The following is an 18,385-nucleotide window of genomic DNA, read 5'->3' on the forward strand; positions in this document are numbered from 1 at the left end:
CACTCAGTGGGTGTATGGCCAGGCATGGAAAGCTGGACTCACTATTAGACGACCATGCGGATGTTAAGTGCTTGGTTTGTTCTAAGCGCCGTGTTAGGTGGGTGGAGTAATGTGGAGTTTCAGGCTCCCTCTGCATTTTCAGTTTCCTCCTCCCACCTGCCCTCTCCATTGATTCAGAGTGCTCTGCTTTCCCTTGTTGTCCAGGGCCAGCCTCGGTGGTGGTCTTTTCCCTGTCCTCATCCTCCCTGTTTGCCTGCAGCTGTGCAGTGCTGTCCCACAGGGCGAAGGGGGAGCGCCTGGGTCACAGCCTCACAGCCCCGTGCCCCTGGGCTGCGCCTCGCCGGGCACCTGCCTTGTCTGTTCCAACCCTGGCCTGGCCTGTCTCCCCACCTAAGAGTGCAGTGAGCTCTGCACCTGTGTTGCCCCCAGGTTGGGCATTGTAAACAGTAGGTATGCAATAAAGGACTCTTGGGTAGCCACATACTCCCCTCAGGGGCAGACTGCCTGGTCCCAGAGTTGGCCTGGGGTGAGCCAGAGTGAAAGCCAGGTCCCCAACTCCCAGGATCTCCTTCCCATTGTGCGTGCTTCTGGTCTTAGGGTCATCCTGGGCACATCAGTCCAACCACAGAAGTGTTCTAAGGAGAAGCAGAACTCAAGTTTCTTTCAGGTCTGCTATCAGAATTCTTGTGTGTTCTTGACATACGCTAAATAGTCTGTGGTGCAGTATGTGCTAGGCTTTGTCAGCAGGCATCTGTGCCCACCCTGAGTCACCTGCAGCATGTCACAGGGCCTAGCCATCATTGAGAGGCAAGGTGTCACAGCACAAGCACGATAGGAACGGAAGTCACGGTGGCCTTGTTTTATGATGACATGTACTTACCTCTCCCATGCTTCCCTCCCAGGAGATGGCGGGCAGAGCGCTCAAGCAGACTGGCAGCAGGAGCATCGAGGCCGCCCTGGAGTACATCAGCAAGATGGGCTACCTGGACCCCAGGAATGAGCAGATCGTGCGGGTCATTAAGCAGACCTCCCCGGGTGAGCCCAGCCCAGCCCAGCCCATGCTGCTGCACGGGGGGTGAAGGTGGCTTGTGATGGAAGAACATGTGCAGGAAGAGATGCCCACGTGGCCCTGTCAGCAGACAGTCTCATGACACATTGCCTTTGTGCAGGTGACGAGCGAGCTGAGCCTGCCCTGCCCAAGCCAGGTCCTGGAGTGGGGCAGCCCCAGGTGGGAGACCATGGGACTCACCTGGGGCTCCCCACCCCATCTTGAAAGAGTCTGTGGTAATTCTTACCTAGGGGAGTTTGTGTGCTTGTTAAGTTTTATGAAAGATGCAAAAAGTCAGCAAAGTGAGAGTAAAAATGGGCATTTTGTTTTCTCTTGGGCTTGTGGAGAGATCATTGAAAAGGGAGGCTTATTTCTTCAATTTTAAAACATACCTTTTCTCACATCATAGCCTCTCAGAGCAGCTGCCCAGCGCCAGGCCTGTGGGGCCCTGCGTTGGTGTCAGTGAATGTTGCTTGCCGAGAATGGAGCGGATGGGCCCTTTACTTGGTACCTGAGGTCCCTGGGGTGTGATAAACGATTCATGATGATTAGCAAAAAGACTTTTCCCCATTTTGTGGACAACCTTAAATAAAACCCACTTCATGTGGTGAGTGAGAAAATCTCACAGGCTTAGTAAGCTGCGTCTCCGTTGTTAAGAGGACACACGTTTCTGGTTTCTCCTTGAGACAAAGAACTTCCTTAAACAGCCCCTGCTGGCCGTCCATGTCACGATTCCAGAGTTCTGGGGTCTGCCCTAGAGCGTGGCTCCAAAGGCAAACACAGGCCCACGTTCTGGTGGCTTCTTTCCCCTGCTGCCTTTGGTGTGGTGCATTCACGGGCGTTTCTTAGCCCAGGCAAAACAAGCAGTTGTTTGGCTGTGACTTCGGCTCAGTGCGACGCCTGTCAGGGCGTTCTCTCTGCCAGGTGTTCCGGAGGGAGGGGGTCTCCGCACGGGCAAGGCGCAGCCCCTCTGTGGCATCCTCTGCCAAGTCAAGCAGCGCGGAGCACTTGGTGTAAAGGACACGAAAGGAGCCTTTGTCCATCCTTCCAGGCATCTGTTTCAAATGAGGAGAGATTTTCAAAATGGAAAAGTCAGGATTAAGGAAAGAGCAGCTGTAATCAATCTGGGTATTGGTAGAGGGGTTTTGTGTGCTTTTTATTGTTGTGTATGTATTGTTTTGTTTTAATAATGATAAAAAACCCAGAAAATGGGTGAAAGAAAAGTGGACCAGCTGCTACACCACAGTGGACACACAGTTCTGCCCTTCGTGTTAGGGAGCAGCAGGCTCTGGGGACCGTGTGATGGTAAACTCAGCCAGACCACACACCTGGGCATGTCGTGGGGAGACCGAAGCTGGCCATCCAGATGGCTCCCTAGCTTGACAGGAGCGTGAACCCAGGGCTGTGTCCTCAGGGCTGTGAGGGAGCCACCTCCAGAAGGCCTGGGACGTGGCTTCGTTATTGCCCTTGACCCTCTTATGTACGCTTTGCCCTGCAGTCCCCGGATGCCACACTGTGCTGCGTGGTCCCTGCTGGCAGGGCAGAGGGTAGCCTGCTGACCCTGCTGGGCAGAGCTCAGCCTGTCCGGCCGTGGTTGTTAAAGACCCTGTGCAGCCACTGAGCCCAGGGACGCTGTCAGAACCGACTGAGCATATCCCGTTTGACGCCGTCTTCCCCTTCTTCCCTCCGCAGGAAAGGGCCTGGGGCCAGCCCCTGTGGCGCGGAGGCCCAGCTTCGAGGGAACCCGCAGCGACTCCTTCACGTCCTACCACCAGCTGAGCGGCGCGGCCTACGAGGGGCCGGGCTTCGGCGCTGACAGTCCCGCGGCCCTGGAGGAGGTGCCACGGCAGTACATGGACTTCCTCTTCCCCGGGGTCGCGCCCCACGGCGTGCCTGGCCACCAGCACCAGCCCAAGGGCTACGGCGGCGGCGTGGAGGCGGCGGCGCACTTCCCGCCGCAGGGCCCGCACTACGGCCGGCCGCCCCTGCTGGCGCAGGCGGAGCCCCTGGGCTACGGCGTGCAGCGCAGCCCGTCCTTCCAGAACAAGGCGCCGCCCGAGGCGGGGGGCTTCGCCAGCCTGCCTGCCAAGGGCCAGGGCGGCCCCCCGAGCGCCGGCCTCGCCTTCCCGCCCGCCGCCGCCGGGCTGTACGTGCCGCACGCGCACCACAAGCAGCCCGGCCCCGCCGCCCACCAGCTGCACGCGGTGGGCTCCCGCGGCCTGGTGTTTGCTGGCGACAGCCCTCCGCAGGGCCTGCTGGCCCCCTCCCGTAACAGCCTCAACGTGGACCTGTACGACCTGGGCGGCGCCCCGGTCCCGCAGTGGCCGGCCGCCACCCTGGCCCGCCGGAACTCCCTGCAGAAGCCGGGCCTGGAGGCGCCGCTGCGCCAGCACGTGGCCTTCCGGCCCGACGGCCCGGTGCCCAGCAGGACCAACTCCTTCAACAGCCACCAGCCGCGGGCCGGCGCTCCCGCCAAGGCCGAGCCCTCGCTGCCCGCCCCCAACACCGTCACGGCGGTCACGGCCGCCCACATCCTGCACCCGGTGAAGAGCGTGCGGGTGCTGCGGCCCGAGCCGCAGACGGCCGTGGGGCCGTCGCACCCCGCCTGGGTGGCCGCGCCCGCGCCCGTGCCCGCGCCGGCCGTGGAGGGGCTGGACGCCAAGGACGAGCACGGCCGGGCGCTGGGCTGCGCGGGCGCCTACCCGCGGGACGCGGACTTCGGCGGCCCGGACCGCAGGTGCCCGCCGCCGCCCTACCCGAAGCACCTGCTGCTGCGCAGCAAGTCGGAGCAGTTCGACCTGGACGGCCTGTGCGCGGGCGTGGAGCAGGGCCTCCGCGGGGGCGCGGCCGAGCCCGGCGACAAGGGCCACAAGAGCGCCAAGGGGGACAAGGGCGGGAAGGATAAAAAGCAGATCCAGACCTCCCCCGTTCCCGTCCGCAAAAATAGCAGAGACGAAGAGAAGAGAGAGTCGCGCATCAAGAGCTACTCGCCGTATGCCTTCAAGTTCTTCATGGAGCAGCACGTGGAAAACGTCATAAAAACCTACCAACAGAAGGTCAACCGGAGGTTGCAGCTGGAGCAGGAAATGGCCAAAGTAATTTCTCATTTCATTCTTGCTGTTCCCCCACCCCCACCCTTCGCTCCTCCTTCAGTTGGCGATTTTCTGAAGCACAGCAGAACCCCTTTTCTGTTTTGACTGTGTACACCTTTACCATAAACCCATCTCGCAGGCAGCAGTCTGGTTCTGGGGTCAACTACCTGGAGAAGTTGCAAATGTAGTGACCTTCCGTTCCCCTTTCCGCTTCCCCTGGCCCTTCAGAAGAGTCAGTGATAGCTGTGCTTGATGTAGCTAACGGTAAATTATTATGGCAAACTGGTTTTTATGGCGTGTCCTTACTCTTTAACAAAATTCATCAAGGATTACTTACTAATAATACAACATTTGAAGAAATAGAAACAAACTTTGAGGTTTTATAAATTGATATTGTGGGATTTTGAAAGAAAAACGTGGTAGTGATCAATCTAGCCTTCCTTGTGTAAATAATGGTTTAAACATACTTAATTTGACACCAAAGTGCTAGAGAAGTTACTTATTGATGAAATTATGTAAGTAAAAGTGTAGCAATAAATTTAAATCACACAAAGCCAATAACTGCAAAACCCTAAAAATCAAATTTGCGTTCTTTCAGCTGTTCCATATTCATTGACTTTTTTAGATATAATTTTTGTTTTTTTAGTGATGAATAATGTTACATATTTATGGGGTACATGTAATATTTTGTTACATACATAGGATGAGTTTAGGAGCATTTCAAGTTTTCTTTTTTAGCCTTTTTTTTTGAGTCAGAGTCTTGGTCAGTTGCCCAGGTGACACTGATTATGTGCAGTGGTACAACCATAGCTACAGCAACCTCAGACTCCTGGGTTCTTGGCACCTTGTTGAAAATCAGGAGGCTATAAATATGTGGATGTATTTCTAGCTTTTCTAGTCTGTTCCATGGGTCTATTTTTATACTATATTACCATGCTGCTTTGATTACTTTAGCCCTGTAACATATTTTGAAGTCAGGTAGTGTGATGCCTCCAGCTTTGTTCTTTTTGCTCTGGATTGCTTTGGCTATGGGCTCTTTTTTGATTCCATACAAATTTTATGAATTTTTTCTGTGAAAAAATTGGTATTTTGATAGGATTGCATTGAATCTGTAGATTACTTTGTATCATATGGTCATTTTAACAATATTAATTTTCCTGATCCATGAGCATAGGTTGTCCGTTTTTATGTGTCCACTTTAGTTTCTTTGACCAGTGTTTTGTAGTTTTCCTTGTTAGGGGTCTTTTACCTCCTCTAATAAATATACTCCTAAGAGGGTTTTTTTGGGAGTGTGTGTGTAACTATTGTAAATGGGATTGCTGTCTTGATTTCTTTTTCAGCTAGTTCATTATTGGTGTATAGAAATACTACTGTTTTTTATATGTTGATCATTAACTTTTTTCTTTCCTGTTTTACCATTTTCCCTGAGCTATTGAAATATTAGATTGCTCTTAGAGTTCTAGGAATGTTGTGGTCCCCTTTCCCGTAGCTTTTTATTAATGGAGATTTCCCTATGTTTTTAGAGCCTAGAGTCACCTAGAGAAAGAACTCTCTATTTTGTTTTACCTTTGGATTCCATATTTGGGTCTGTATATGGGTATAAAGAACAAAACTAATTATTATCTTACTTGCATATTAAACTCATTCTTCCACATACTCCTTTCTATAAAGTAAGTTAGGGTCCTCTCAGTTCCAGGGCATCCCCCAGCCCAGTAACTTGCTGTCATGGGATCCCTCTAACGTGACTCTTTCTTCTTGCTTGCCTTTTGCGCAGGCTGGGCTCTGTGAAGCGGAGCAGGAACAGATGAGGAAGATCCTCTACCAGAAGGAGTCTAATTACAACAGGCTGAAGAGGGCCAAGATGGACAAGTCTATGTTTGTGAAAATCAAAACCCTGGGGATTGGTGCCTTTGGAGAAGTGTGCCTTGCTTGTAAGGTGGACACGCATGCCCTGTATGCCATGAAGACGCTGAGGAAGAAGGACGTCCTGAACCGGAATCAGGTGGCCCACGTCAAGGCTGAGAGGGACATCCTGGCCGAGGCAGACAATGAGTGGGTGGTTAAACTCTACTACTCCTTCCAGGACAAAGACAGCCTATACTTTGTGATGGACTACATCCCGGGCGGGGACATGATGAGCCTGCTGATCCGGATGGAGGTCTTCCCCGAGCACCTCGCCCGGTTCTACATCGCAGAGCTGACTTTGGCCATCGAGAGTGTCCACAAGATGGGCTTCATCCACCGAGACATCAAGCCCGACAACATTTTGATAGATCTGGATGGCCACATCAAACTCACAGATTTTGGCCTGTGCACTGGCTTCAGGTGGACTCACAATTCCAAGTACTACCAGAAAGGTATTGTCTCAGGCGTGCCACGTCCACTGTCCACATCTAGGTATCACTAAACCATCGGAGGCAACTAGTCCCCATCCTGGTGGCTCTTAATCATTTTAAATTATCTGCTGCTCCATTGGTTTATAATTTGGTGTGACATCCTTCCCTCTTGAAAGGAATAGTATGATATCTGGAAGATTATTTTTTTTAAGTTAGTGGATCTAAGTTTTACTATATTTTTTGGGACAGTAGGCTATGGGGCTTAGAAAATAAGACTCACGACCTCCCAAGCAGTTCTCTCTTACAGCTAACCTGAATCTATCATATTGTTTAACTCCATTTCCTGCAGTTCTGCTATTTGGGAAAGTCAAAAACAGCTGGTCATGGCTGGGCAAGGTGACTCACACCTATAATCCTAGCACTCTGGGAAGCCGAGGCGGGCAGATTGTTTGAGCTCAGGAGTTGGAGACCAGCCTGAGCAAGAGCGAGACCCTGTCTCTATTAAAAATAGAAAGAAATTATATGGACAGCTAAAAATATATATGTATAGAAAAATTAGCCGGGCATGGTGGCGCATGCCTGTAGTCCCAGCTACTCGGGAGGCTGAAGCAGGAGGATCCCTTGAGCCCAGGAGTTTGAGGTTGCTGTGAGCTGGGCTGACTCCACGGCACTCTAGCCCGGGCAACAGAGTGAGACTCTGTCTCAAAAAAAAAAAAAAAACCAAACAAACAGCTGGTCATTATCTTATTTAGGGCTTGGATTCTTGACATAGTTATTTTACTATCATAGCTCAGACTTTTATTTTTTAACTCAAAACTAACTCTAAATCATTTAATTTTTTCCCATTTTCTGGCATTCAAGTCATTTTGGTTCATATTTTTTAAATCCTCTTAAGTTTTTCCATGCTCATCTCGACGTGTCTCGTTAGAACAGTGCTGGCCTATGGGTGCTGGCCTGAGTGCTGGAAAGGATGTCCCTGCGGTTCCTCCAGCCTTTCTCACGGTGCCCCACTGCCAGCTCAGCACAACGCGCGGTTTCCCATGATTGCCTCATGCTGTCGTTCCTGCTGGCGTTGACCTCACGACGTGTGTCAAAGCCAGGAACAGCAGGTTGTCCCTGTGGAGCAGCTGGGGGTGATTCTTCGTCTTACTGTGTCAGAGCTGATTTGAATTACTTGTGTGTTTTAAGCTAAGGGTTTGTTGCATTGTAACACAGTGAAAATTCTCTTCATGTTTTGTTCTCTTCTTTACCACCCCGACTCGCGGGTAAAGGGAACCACGTCAGACAGGACAGCATGGAGCCCAGCGACCTCTGGGACGACGTGTCCAACTGTCGGTGTGGAGACAGGCTGAAGACCCTGGAGCAGAGGGCGCGGAAGCAGCACCAGCGGTGCCTGGCGCATTCCCTGGTGGGGACTCCAAACTACATCGCGCCTGAGGTGCTCCTCCGCAAAGGTACGCGCTGGGGGACGCTTGCCTCAATGGGAGGTCACTGTTACCTTCAGGCGTGTGGTGCCAGATGACCTCTAAGAGTCTCCTAACTCTAGCTTTCCAAGACTCTAAATATTCCAGCCATAATTCTGTCCTCATGGAAGCTTGCACGCTAAATATTTCCATAACAAACAAGCCTTCAGCCTATGTCACTTCTGTTTTGGAAGTGCCCTTGCTCCCAGGGTGCTGGAAGACATGCACCATCAGGCCACTGTCCGCTTGTCCCTGAACTCTCTACCTAGGACCTGAGGGAACGACACTGCAGCTGGTTTTTACACAGTTTGATGATGGAAACCACTCTGAGGGCCATGGGACCTCTACTCAGTCTGCCTAACCCACACAGCAGCAGCTCTGGCTGTGACTCCTCTGTGCCCGGGCTCCTAGCCGAGATGTGCCATGGGCATCGAGTGACAGCGTACGAATGCTGTTTCCCCCATTTCTCCCTGCTGGACCACAAGGGCCTGGAAGGTGCACTTTGCAGACAGTAGGTGTAAAATGACACGTGCTCTGCAAAATTTGTCTCCTGGATGCATGCTCCGTTCTGTAAAATACAACATCTGGCTCAGTACAGGAGGGATCCTTTAGCGGTCCTGCCTGGTCCGTGGTGTCAGTGCAGCGTTGACTTGACTCTGAAATGAATCCAGAGGTGGGCATCCTCTGCCAGCACCTGTGTTTGAAGTCTTTAGAGCCAGCCAGGCCCAGTTCAAGCATAGGGTTTTTGGTTAGCCGCGGTGATCCAAGGCAATTTACGTAGCCACTCGGCACCATATATACAGTAATGACCTTCAGGGGTTGTGAGTACAAACCTGGGTGCCCAGTAAAGGTCTCGCTTCCTCCTGCCATGGGCAGCGTTCCAGCGGAGCCAGAGGTTGAGGTTGTTCTGCAGCCTCCAGTGCCACACTAGGACAGGAAGAGGTGGGACAGAGGGCGAGCAGGGGGGCGTGAAGCAGCTAGGCTGGCACACAGTACCAGCAGGGATGAGGTGGCATCAGATGACGAGCTTGGCTTCACTGGGATGTAGGGCTCTGAAGGCAAAGTGGGAGGAAATCCGAAGTGCCCACTGTGGACGCCCCCCTTTCTCCTCCTCATCTCCATGTTCCTCCTCTTCCTCCAGGACTGACTTGGAAGCCTCCCCGGGACACCCTCTGTGACTGCCCTTTCCTGACTATTCGTGGGCCTCACATTTTTCAGTTCCTGTCATTTTGATTTATGTCCCTTTGTGTGATCTTTTTAAGAAATTAAAAGTCTGGCCGGGCGCAGTGGTGGTGGACACGGTACTGGCTAACTCGCTAGGAGCCTGGGCAAGGGAGGAGTTAAAGCCAGAGCCCGGAAGTGTGTGGTTAGGCAGATTGAGTGGAGGTCCTGTGGCCCTCAGAGTGGTTTCTATCATCTCACTAAAACTTAAAAGTCTGGCCAGGCACAGTGGCTACTCGGGAGGCTGAGGCGGAAGGACAGCTTAAGCCCAGGAGTTAGAGGCTGCAGTGAGCTGTGATCACACCACTGCACTCTAGTCTGGGCCATAGAGTGAGACCTCTTATCTTTTTTTAAAAAAGGAAACAAAAATCTTAATTTTCTGTTTAGTAAGTAGTAGTACCTATTTGCTAATAGTAATCTTTTTAAATTAAAAGTTCTTTTGTCTTATTACAAAAGCATCCTATGTTGATCACAGAGTAGTGGTTGAAAACATGAAAACAAAAGTGGCCATGACCTCCCATGTGGACTGTGAGCACCGTTGCATCGGGCCCTTTCCAGCCTGCTCTGCCGAGCCACCATGCAAGGGGACACCCCGATGGAGATCTGTCCTCTTTCGCATAGCATGGTGCTGCTTCCTTGTGCTTTTAGATTTAATAATAAATCCGTGTGTTGAGGATTTTATAAAATCCAAACCTGACAAATCATGCCTATGTTGGGATTAAGTGAACTTTGTCTTTCAGGGTACACTCAGCTCTGTGACTGGTGGAGCGTTGGAGTGATTCTCTTCGAGATGCTGGTAGGACAGCCACCCTTTTTGGCACCTACTCCCACAGAAACCCAGCTGAAGGTAACTAGGGAGGAAACACATCTGCTTGCTGCAAAAACACTTGCTTTTCTCATGCACCCATGAATCCCTGGTCAGAGTTTGGCCTCTTATCCTAAGTAGGGTAGGAATATGCAATGGGATTTTTTAAAGTAATAGTATCATTTTAAAAAATTACTGTGTATTTTTAAAACTTTTATTTTGATAAGGAAAGCCACAGAGTTGAACCTGAATTTTCGTATATATGTGTATCTGAAATTTTATTGAAACCATTGGCCATCTGCCATCTTGTTACGTCCAGGCGAGAACTACAAAGGGTAAGGGGCAGTGAAGGCGTCCTGCAGATCTGCTCTCCAGCCCCTGGGCCCACCCTGCGGGGAGCAGAGCTTTAGGAACTGCAGTTGACCCCTGAACAACACGGAGGTTAGGGGCGCCGACCCCTGCACACGTGAAGATCTGCATATAGTTTTTTTTTTTCCCCACAAGTCTAACTTTATTATTTTTTTTATTTCAGCATATTATGGAGGTACAAATGTTTAGGTTACATATATTGCCTTTGCCCTGCTGAGTCATAGCTACAAGCATGTCCATCCCACAGGCAGTACACACTGCACCCATTTGGTGTGAATGTACCCATCCCCACCTCTCCCCTCCCACCTGCCTGACACCCAGTGAATGGTATTACTGTATGTGCACATAAGTGTTGACCAGTTAATACCAATTTGATGGTGAGTACACCTGGTGCTTGTTTTCCCATTCTTGATACTTCACTTAGTAGAATGGGCTCCAGCTCTATCCAGGATAATACAAAAGGTGCTAGATCACCATTGTTTTTTGTGGCTGAGTAGTAGTCTATGGTATACATATACCACATTTTATTAATCCACTCACGTATTGATGGGCACTTGAGCTGTTTCCACATCTTTGCAATTGTGAATTGTGCTGCTGTAAACATTCTAGTGCAGATGTCTTTTTTATAGAATGTCTTTTGTTCTTTGGGGTAGATGCCCAGTAATGGGATTGCTGGATCAAATGGTAGTTCTACTTGTAGCTCTTTGAGGGATCTCCATATTGCTTTCCATAGAGGTTGCAGTAGTTTTCAGTCCCATGCATATAGTTGTTGACTCCTCGATAACGCAACTACTAACAGCCTACTGTGGACCAGGAGCCTTCCCTATAACAGAAACAGTGGATTAGCACATATGTTGTATGTCATATGCATTGTATACTGTATACTTACAGTAAAATAAGCTACAGAAAAGAAATTGTTTTTAAGAAAATCATAAGGAAGAAAAACTATGTTTACTATTCATGAAGTGGAAGTGGATGATCACAAATGCCTTCATCCTTGTTGCCTTCACTTTGAGGAAGAAGAGGAGAGGTTGGGCTTACTATCTTAGGGGTGGCAGAGGTGGAAGAAAGTGGACCTGCATAGTTCAAACCATGTTGTTCAAGGGTCAACTGTATATCTAAAGAAATCCGTTTGTTTATTTGGTTGTTATATTATTTTTGTCTGCAAATTATCAGATGTGTGGTTGGGCTAGTTGTGCATATTCCTAATACTCATTTGAAGTAATTAAGTAATTCCTCAATCATTTAATGCTAAATATTTTTAGAAGGACAGCCACTTGGTTTTGAAATAAATTATTTAATTATGTAAGGATTGAATTGAGAATCTGAAATCATCAGTGGACTTTCCAACTTATACCATTCTAGAAAGTCTTCATATGCCGTGGAGTCCATGACAGAGCCAAAATTAATAACCTGTTAATTAGGAAAACCGTGTAAACAAGAAAGAAGTCCCCTCAGGTCTTCTCCTTACAGTAGACACATCTCTGTGACAGGTGTTTTAACATCCAGATGTCTGGCTTGTACAGTTGAACACATGAGGCCAAGGCCATGTGGGGTCAGTTAGCTTTGTTCTTCCTCTCAGTGAGGTTTATTTTCTTCTTTTACAAAACCCCAGTTGACCATCTCTTACCCACACCAAGTACTTAATGGGAGCTGTGATGGCTCAACAGAAATTTCCTTGCCACAGCTAAAGAAATGCACAAAAATTCTTTTGCTAAACAGTATTTCTGATAAAAGAAAATCAGTATCTTGTCTCAATTTGATTTCATTGTCCTGTGCCTTGGGCTTTGAGCCACCTACTAAAACCACACTGACTTTATAGCTGCTTGGTCACCAACTGCTGCTTCTGTTCTGTGTGTATTCTAACTCTTCTCCCATCGTGAAACTGAAAGTATTTAAAAGTCAAGTCATCACATACTGTCCAAAGTGCCCTAGATTGGCCTTGACCTAAAAAGACAAACTAGAGCTTTTGTTCCGTTGTCTCTTCAGGTGATAAACTGGGAGAACACACTCCACATTCCAGCCCAGGTCAAGCTGAGCCCCGAGGCCAGGGACCTCATCACCAAGCTGTGCTGCGCCGCAGACCACCGCCTGGGGCGGGACGGGGCCGACGACCTGAAGGCCCACGCGTTCTTCAGCGCCATCGACTTCTCCAGCGACATCCGGAAGCAGCCAGCCCCCTACGTTCCCACCATCAGCCACCCCATGGACACCTCGAACTTCGACCCCGTGGATGAAGAAAGCCCTTGGAGTGATGCTAGTGAAGGCAGCGCCAAGGCCTGGGACACGCTCACCTCCCCCAATAGCAAGCACCCCGAGCACGCGTTCTACGAGTTCACCTTCCGAAGGTTCTTCGACGACAATGGCTACCCCTTTAGATGCCCGAAGCCTTCGGGAGCAGAAGCTGCACCGTCCGAGGGCTCAGACGTAGAAAACCCCAGTCTGGCGGACCAGGCTGAGGGCTGCCAGCCGGTGTACGTGTAGGTGGCGACGGGCGGTCCTGCCACTGGCTTCTCGGGTCGGCGCCCTGGCTGGTGCCCGGGCCCGTGTGGAAGCGGAGGACCTTTGTTTTCAGTTAGTCCGTTGATTTCGTCACTTGAAATTCTGGTCTTCACCAAGAAAACCCAAAACAGCCCAGATGCTTTTTACAAAAGGACTCGGCACTGCTTCAAATTGGCTTTTGAGGACCTTCCCGCATTAAAACAATATTTTTAAAAACTTAGTACAGTTTAGAAAGAGCACTTATTTTGTTTATATCCATTTTTTCTTATACTAAATTATAGGGATTAACTTTGACAAATCATGCTGCTGTTATTTTCTACATTTGTATTTTATCCATAGCACTTATTCACATTTAGGAAAAGACATAAAAACTGAAGAACATGTGATAAGAAATCTCTGTGCAATAATGTAAAAAGAAAAAAAAAAAGGTAACACTCTGCTCAGATGTCACGGAGACCACTTTATCCACACAATGGTTTTTGTCTTGTATTTTTTCCCACATTTCAAAATTGTGATATAATGTTAAAAGCTGCTTTTTTTTTTTTGGCTTTTTGCATATTATATAGTATAATAGAAAGTGTGAGCAAGGTGATGATGTGGGTGTGATTTCAGATGTCTGGTGTGTGCAGAGTACTGCATGAGCAGGGTTTTTCTATTATAAAATTACCATATCTTGCCGTTCACAGCAGGTCCTGTGAATATGTTTTTACCGAGTGTCTTTAAATGAGGTGTTCTAGACTGTGTGCTGATAACGTATCGTGTGGGTGACTTCCTTGCTATGATTGTATCCCTTATTTTGTTTTGTTAAAGAAACACAGATGTGTAACTGAGAAGTGATTTTTATGTGTGTGTATGTGTGTCTTGGGTATGATAGGATTCCTTGGGGGGTAAACCTAAACATTTGTCATATACTAAACTTATATACATCAAAAGGGATTAATTTAGCTATGCCAAAAAAATGTAAGTTAATCATGGATGTATGTCTTTTTCTCTACTCAGTATGCTCTTTCACTCTTGGTATAGCTGGTATGTGGAATTCAGTAGCTCTGACTTTTGCCACTTAACCTTTTCCCAACAGACTACCAACACTGAAAGGTTAACGAACGTTTTTCCTCCTGTCATCTTGGACAGCTAATATGTTACCGTGATGAAATTGAGTAATCTAATGGTTCTTTACATTTTTTTAGTGTGCTTTGAAGTGTCAAATCTTAACTTGGTTTAAACAATACATTTTCCTAACTTTTGTAAAAAAGCAAAGATTCTTCAAAGTGACATTGGAATAAAAAAATAAGCCATACATATTTTCTTAGAAGTATAGGTGTATATATATACTACATAGGTAAACACACAAAATATTCCTTATTTCAAATTAGTATGATTCCTATTTAAAGTGATTTATATTTGAGTAAAATGTTCAATTTCTTTTTTGCTTTTTAAAAAATCTGATGCATCATATTTTTCATTATATTATTCCACATATTTTTCCTTGAAGTTCTTAGCATAATGTATCCATTATTTAGTATATAGGCAACAACACTTACCAGTTTATCAGTGTCTAAACTAAAAAAAATAAAAAAGAAGATTCCTGTGTACTGGTTTACATTTGTATGAGTGGCATATTCTGAAGTCTGCTGTGCTTGTAATCGTGACTGTCAGTATTTTCGCTATTTTATAGTAATGCCATGTTGTTATTTACAGCGCTCTGACATACTTTCATGTGGTAGGTTCTTTCTCAGGAACTCAATTTAACTATTATTTATTGATATATCATTGCCTTTGAAAAGCTTCTACTGGCACAATTTATTATTAAAATTTTGAATCCAAATCTCATCGTCGATGTCGTGTTTTATTGGAATTTGTAGGTTCTTTTATCGGCAGGTAGTAACTCCCTCGTGCTTCCCAGTGCTTCACATGTCGCTGAGGCTGTGAGCTGCCGCGGGAGCCACTGTCACGAGAGGGCTGGGAAGGGAGCCTCTCAGGTAGGGCCTGGGGTGTGGAAAAAGGGCTTCCAGTTAGACATGCAAAGTTCAAATCAGGCTGTGGCTCTGTGACCAACTTCTCTTCCATAAAATGAGAACAAAAAATAACTTGTTAGGGTTGTAGAGTGGAGTAAGTGAGATATCAGATATATGTGGTTGGTGATAAAATAAGTCCTGAATAGCAGCTAATTCCCCCACATAATACACTTAAACTGAGAGGACAGTTGTAGCACCTGACCTTTCATTTTAAATGGTCAATGGTATTAGGAAATTGAGAAAAATACGAGTTTATTTACTTGGGTTAGTCTTTTGAATAGGTTGTCACATGGCTTAGAAATAGTCACATGGTGTAGAAATCAAAATGTATAAAAGGATATACAAAAGAGTACCTCCTTCATTTCCAGTCATTCAGTTCACCTCCCCACAGACAACAAATGATACTAATTTATTGTTCACTGTTAGAGTAATTAAAGTTTATGCATATGGTATGAGAAAATACATATATGTACTTTTTTTGCTTCTTACAAAAGTGGGAGAGTATCATGCATATTTTTCTGCATGTGTTTTCTTCACTTGACAATGTGCCTTGGCAACCTATATCACACATAAAGAAACTCCTCATCCTTTATTCTTACATGATATTCCATTGCGAGGGTGTTATAATCACACTAGTCCCATACTGACGGGCATTCAGTTGTTTCTGATCTTGTGACCTTTTTGTATTATAAACTATTAGAATAAATGCCCTCTTGAAGCCATCATTTTGTGTAAGTGGAAGTAATTATGTATGACAGATTCCTAGAGGTGGAATTCCCAGGGCAGAAGTTAAGCGAATTTGCAATTTTTATTGCCCAATTGCCCTGCACAGATGCTGTAGCATTCCTCCGTGGCTCTCTCCTGCATGTTTTGCTGGGTGAGCCAAGAATGCAAGGCTTGACCGCTCCTGGCCTGAGCCGTTTGTCTGTCGGGGTTGCGTTTGCAGTGAGCAGCTGTAATGGGGTGAGATGACGTCTCTCTCCAGGTCAAAGAGCAAGTTTGCTTACTGCTGCTATAAAAGAGGTAGATTCCCTAGGCTTGGTGTACCTCAGCAGAATCCATCTGGGTCTTCCATGTTGCCCCAGTGGGAACTGATGCAAACAGCACTTCCTGGTTATGAAAAAGTTCTTTTTCTCTGATGAGAAGTTGTCTCTTGTCTTGGTCCGGCATCCATTAAAGAATAACAGGCTGACTTACTAGCTTGTAAGTAAGGGAAAGTCAGATTTTAGGCCTGATGACAGGTATTGTACCAATGTATACTCCCAGAAATAAATACATAGACGTGTTTGCCTATAGCTTGCCAACCACACTGTATTATCAACCCTTTTGATCTAAGGTATCTTCATACAATTTTACTTGACATTTCTCTTATTTTGAAAGAAATTTACCATCTTTGTGTATGCTTAATATCCATTTAAATATCCTTAAAAGCAATGATCCTAATTTTGTGTATCATTTAAGTGTTGGTGCTTAACACCTGACTTACAGAAACCCAAAGGATTTGTCTCCTTCATCTCTTCTGCTCAGCTAAAAGGAACCATGTGAATGGGCTCATGGCCAGGAAGCCGATTGCTGAGAATAGGCTCCGTCAGTGTCTCTGGCGGATTCCACGGAAGAGGGAGACTCTGCTCAGAGCATTGCAGGGGCACAGCCGGGCTTGGCTTCAACATACTTGTGGTCATTTTTGGGGTGTGATTGAAGTCTATTGAGGAAAGAAATAGTGTGTTACGTTCATTCCTGGTTTTCTTCACACTCACACGTTATGTGTCCCTCGCAAATCCTGAAGGCAAAAACGTGAGCCAAAATGGTGTCCTTCCTCAGCATTTTTGTGGACTAGGCTATTTTTGAGCTGCAGATTTTTGAAATGGAGTTTATCAAATTCCTCCTACTTCCTCCATATATGATTTATAAGCCAAGTTTAAAGCCTCAGTGTCTAATATTGTAGTTCTACTGACAAAATTTAGCATAATCAAGATCTTTGCTATTAAGTACAAATTTGGAAGTAGTATGATGCTGGTATTATTAACCCCATTATATCTTTTTCCATCAGAAAAGAAGCTTTTTCTTAGCAAAGAATACCCATTTCCAAAAGAAGCCTAAATTTAGTGGACAGTGTGAGCTTATTCACTTTAGAAAGGAGGAAAAATATTGGACACTGGTATGAAACACATATGGCCCATTGTTTAAGGGAGAAAACCATGCTGAATGGCAGTGCTGTTTTTTGTTTTTGTTTATAATTTTTGTTTCAGCCATTGAACATACTTTTGAAAATTCAGGAGGAGAAAGAAAGTCTATATTTACTGGTATTTTTGCTTGCTGTATTCTTTTCTTCCTGATGTGCTAAGGTTTTTTATCTTTTCCATTCTTTTTGGAAAATGTCCTTTAGCCATTCTTTTGAGAGGCTAAAGAATTTGACAAATTCTTAGTTTTTCTTCATTGGAAAATGTTTTCATTTCCCCTCTATTCCTGAAAGGTATGTTAACTGACTATAGGATTCTGGGTTGACAGAATCTTTCCTTTGAGCTCTTGCAAAATACAGTGCCACTTCCTTCTGTCCTGCATGGTCTCTGAAGAGAATCTGTTATCATTAATTTGTTTTCTCCTATAAATAGGTAAGGTGGTGTTTTTCTCTGGCTACTTTCAAGGATTTTTCTTTGATCACTTTTCAGTTTAATTCTAAGGTGTCTTGGCTTAGATTTCTTTCAGGTTATCCTGTTTGTACTTCACTCTGCTGCTTGAATCTGTAGGTTTATTTCTCGTGCCAAAGTTTGGTGGCATTTTCAGCCATTATTTCACCCAGAGCTTTTTCCTTGCCCTCCCCTCCCCCCCCCCCCCACTTGTAACTCACCTTCCAGGACTTTAATGATACAACTGTTAGATCTTTTGTTATAATTCCTGAGGGTTGGTGTTTTTTTTTCCCCTCCATTTTTCTGTTGTTCCCTTCGGGTAATTTCTTTCTTTTATTCTGCCTTCCAGTTCACTAGCGCCCCCTGCGGGCCCTTCCGTTCCACTCTGTCCCGCTGAGCTTTGCACTTCAGTCACTGTGTGCTTTACTTCTAAAATTTCCATTTCATTCTTCTTTATAGATTTCTATTTCTTTGCTGAGGCTTTCCATCTTTTCACTTGTTTCAAGAGTGTTTGTAATTTCTCACTGAAGCCTTTTTACTATGGCTGACTTAAAATATTAGATCATCCTGGCACAGTGGGTCATGCCTGTAACCCCAGCACCTCGGGAGGCCGAGGCAGACGGAGTTCAAGACCAGCCTGAGCAAGAGTGAGACCCTGCCTCTGCTAGAAATAGAAAGAAATTAGCTGGACAACTAAAAATATATAGAAAAACTTAGCCGGGCATGGTCGCACATGCCTGTAGTCCAGCTACTCGGGAGGCCGAGGCAGGAGGATCTCTTAAGCCCAGGAGTTTGAGGTCCTGCCCAGAGCTCCCAGGGCAGGACCAGAGCCAGACTGGGAGGTCCGGGAAGGCCGCCCAGAGGAAGTGATGCCCCCGAGAGGGGCGGACCAGGGGAGGTGCCGGCA

At 46.8% G+C, this 18,385-nt stretch overlaps 1 protein-coding gene across 2 annotated transcripts in view; it reads left to right on the top strand.

The window, feature by feature from the left end:
* The window catches only part of LATS2 (large tumor suppressor kinase 2), a 62,155-nt gene extending 47,494 nt beyond the window's left edge, over positions 1–14,661 (top strand). For both annotated transcript variants that reach the window (XM_045567670.1, XM_045567671.1), the window contains 6 exons: positions 903–1,035; positions 2,741–4,143; positions 5,915–6,497; positions 7,748–7,930; positions 9,901–10,007; positions 12,324–14,661. In XM_045567670.1, coding sequence (XP_045423626.1) covers positions 903–1,035; positions 2,741–4,143; positions 5,915–6,497; positions 7,748–7,930; positions 9,901–10,007; positions 12,324–12,818 — 2,904 coding nt within the window. In that variant the 3' untranslated portion in view covers positions 12,819–14,661. The remainder of the gene's footprint in view (positions 1–902; positions 1,036–2,740; positions 4,144–5,914; positions 6,498–7,747; positions 7,931–9,900; positions 10,008–12,323) is intronic.
* Positions 14,662–18,385: the final 3,724 nt, after the last annotated feature.

Source organism: Lemur catta, chromosome 13, assembly GCF_020740605.2.
Source record: "Lemur catta isolate mLemCat1 chromosome 13, mLemCat1.pri, whole genome shotgun sequence".
NCBI lineage: Eukaryota > Metazoa > Chordata > Mammalia > Primates > Lemuridae > Lemur > Lemur catta.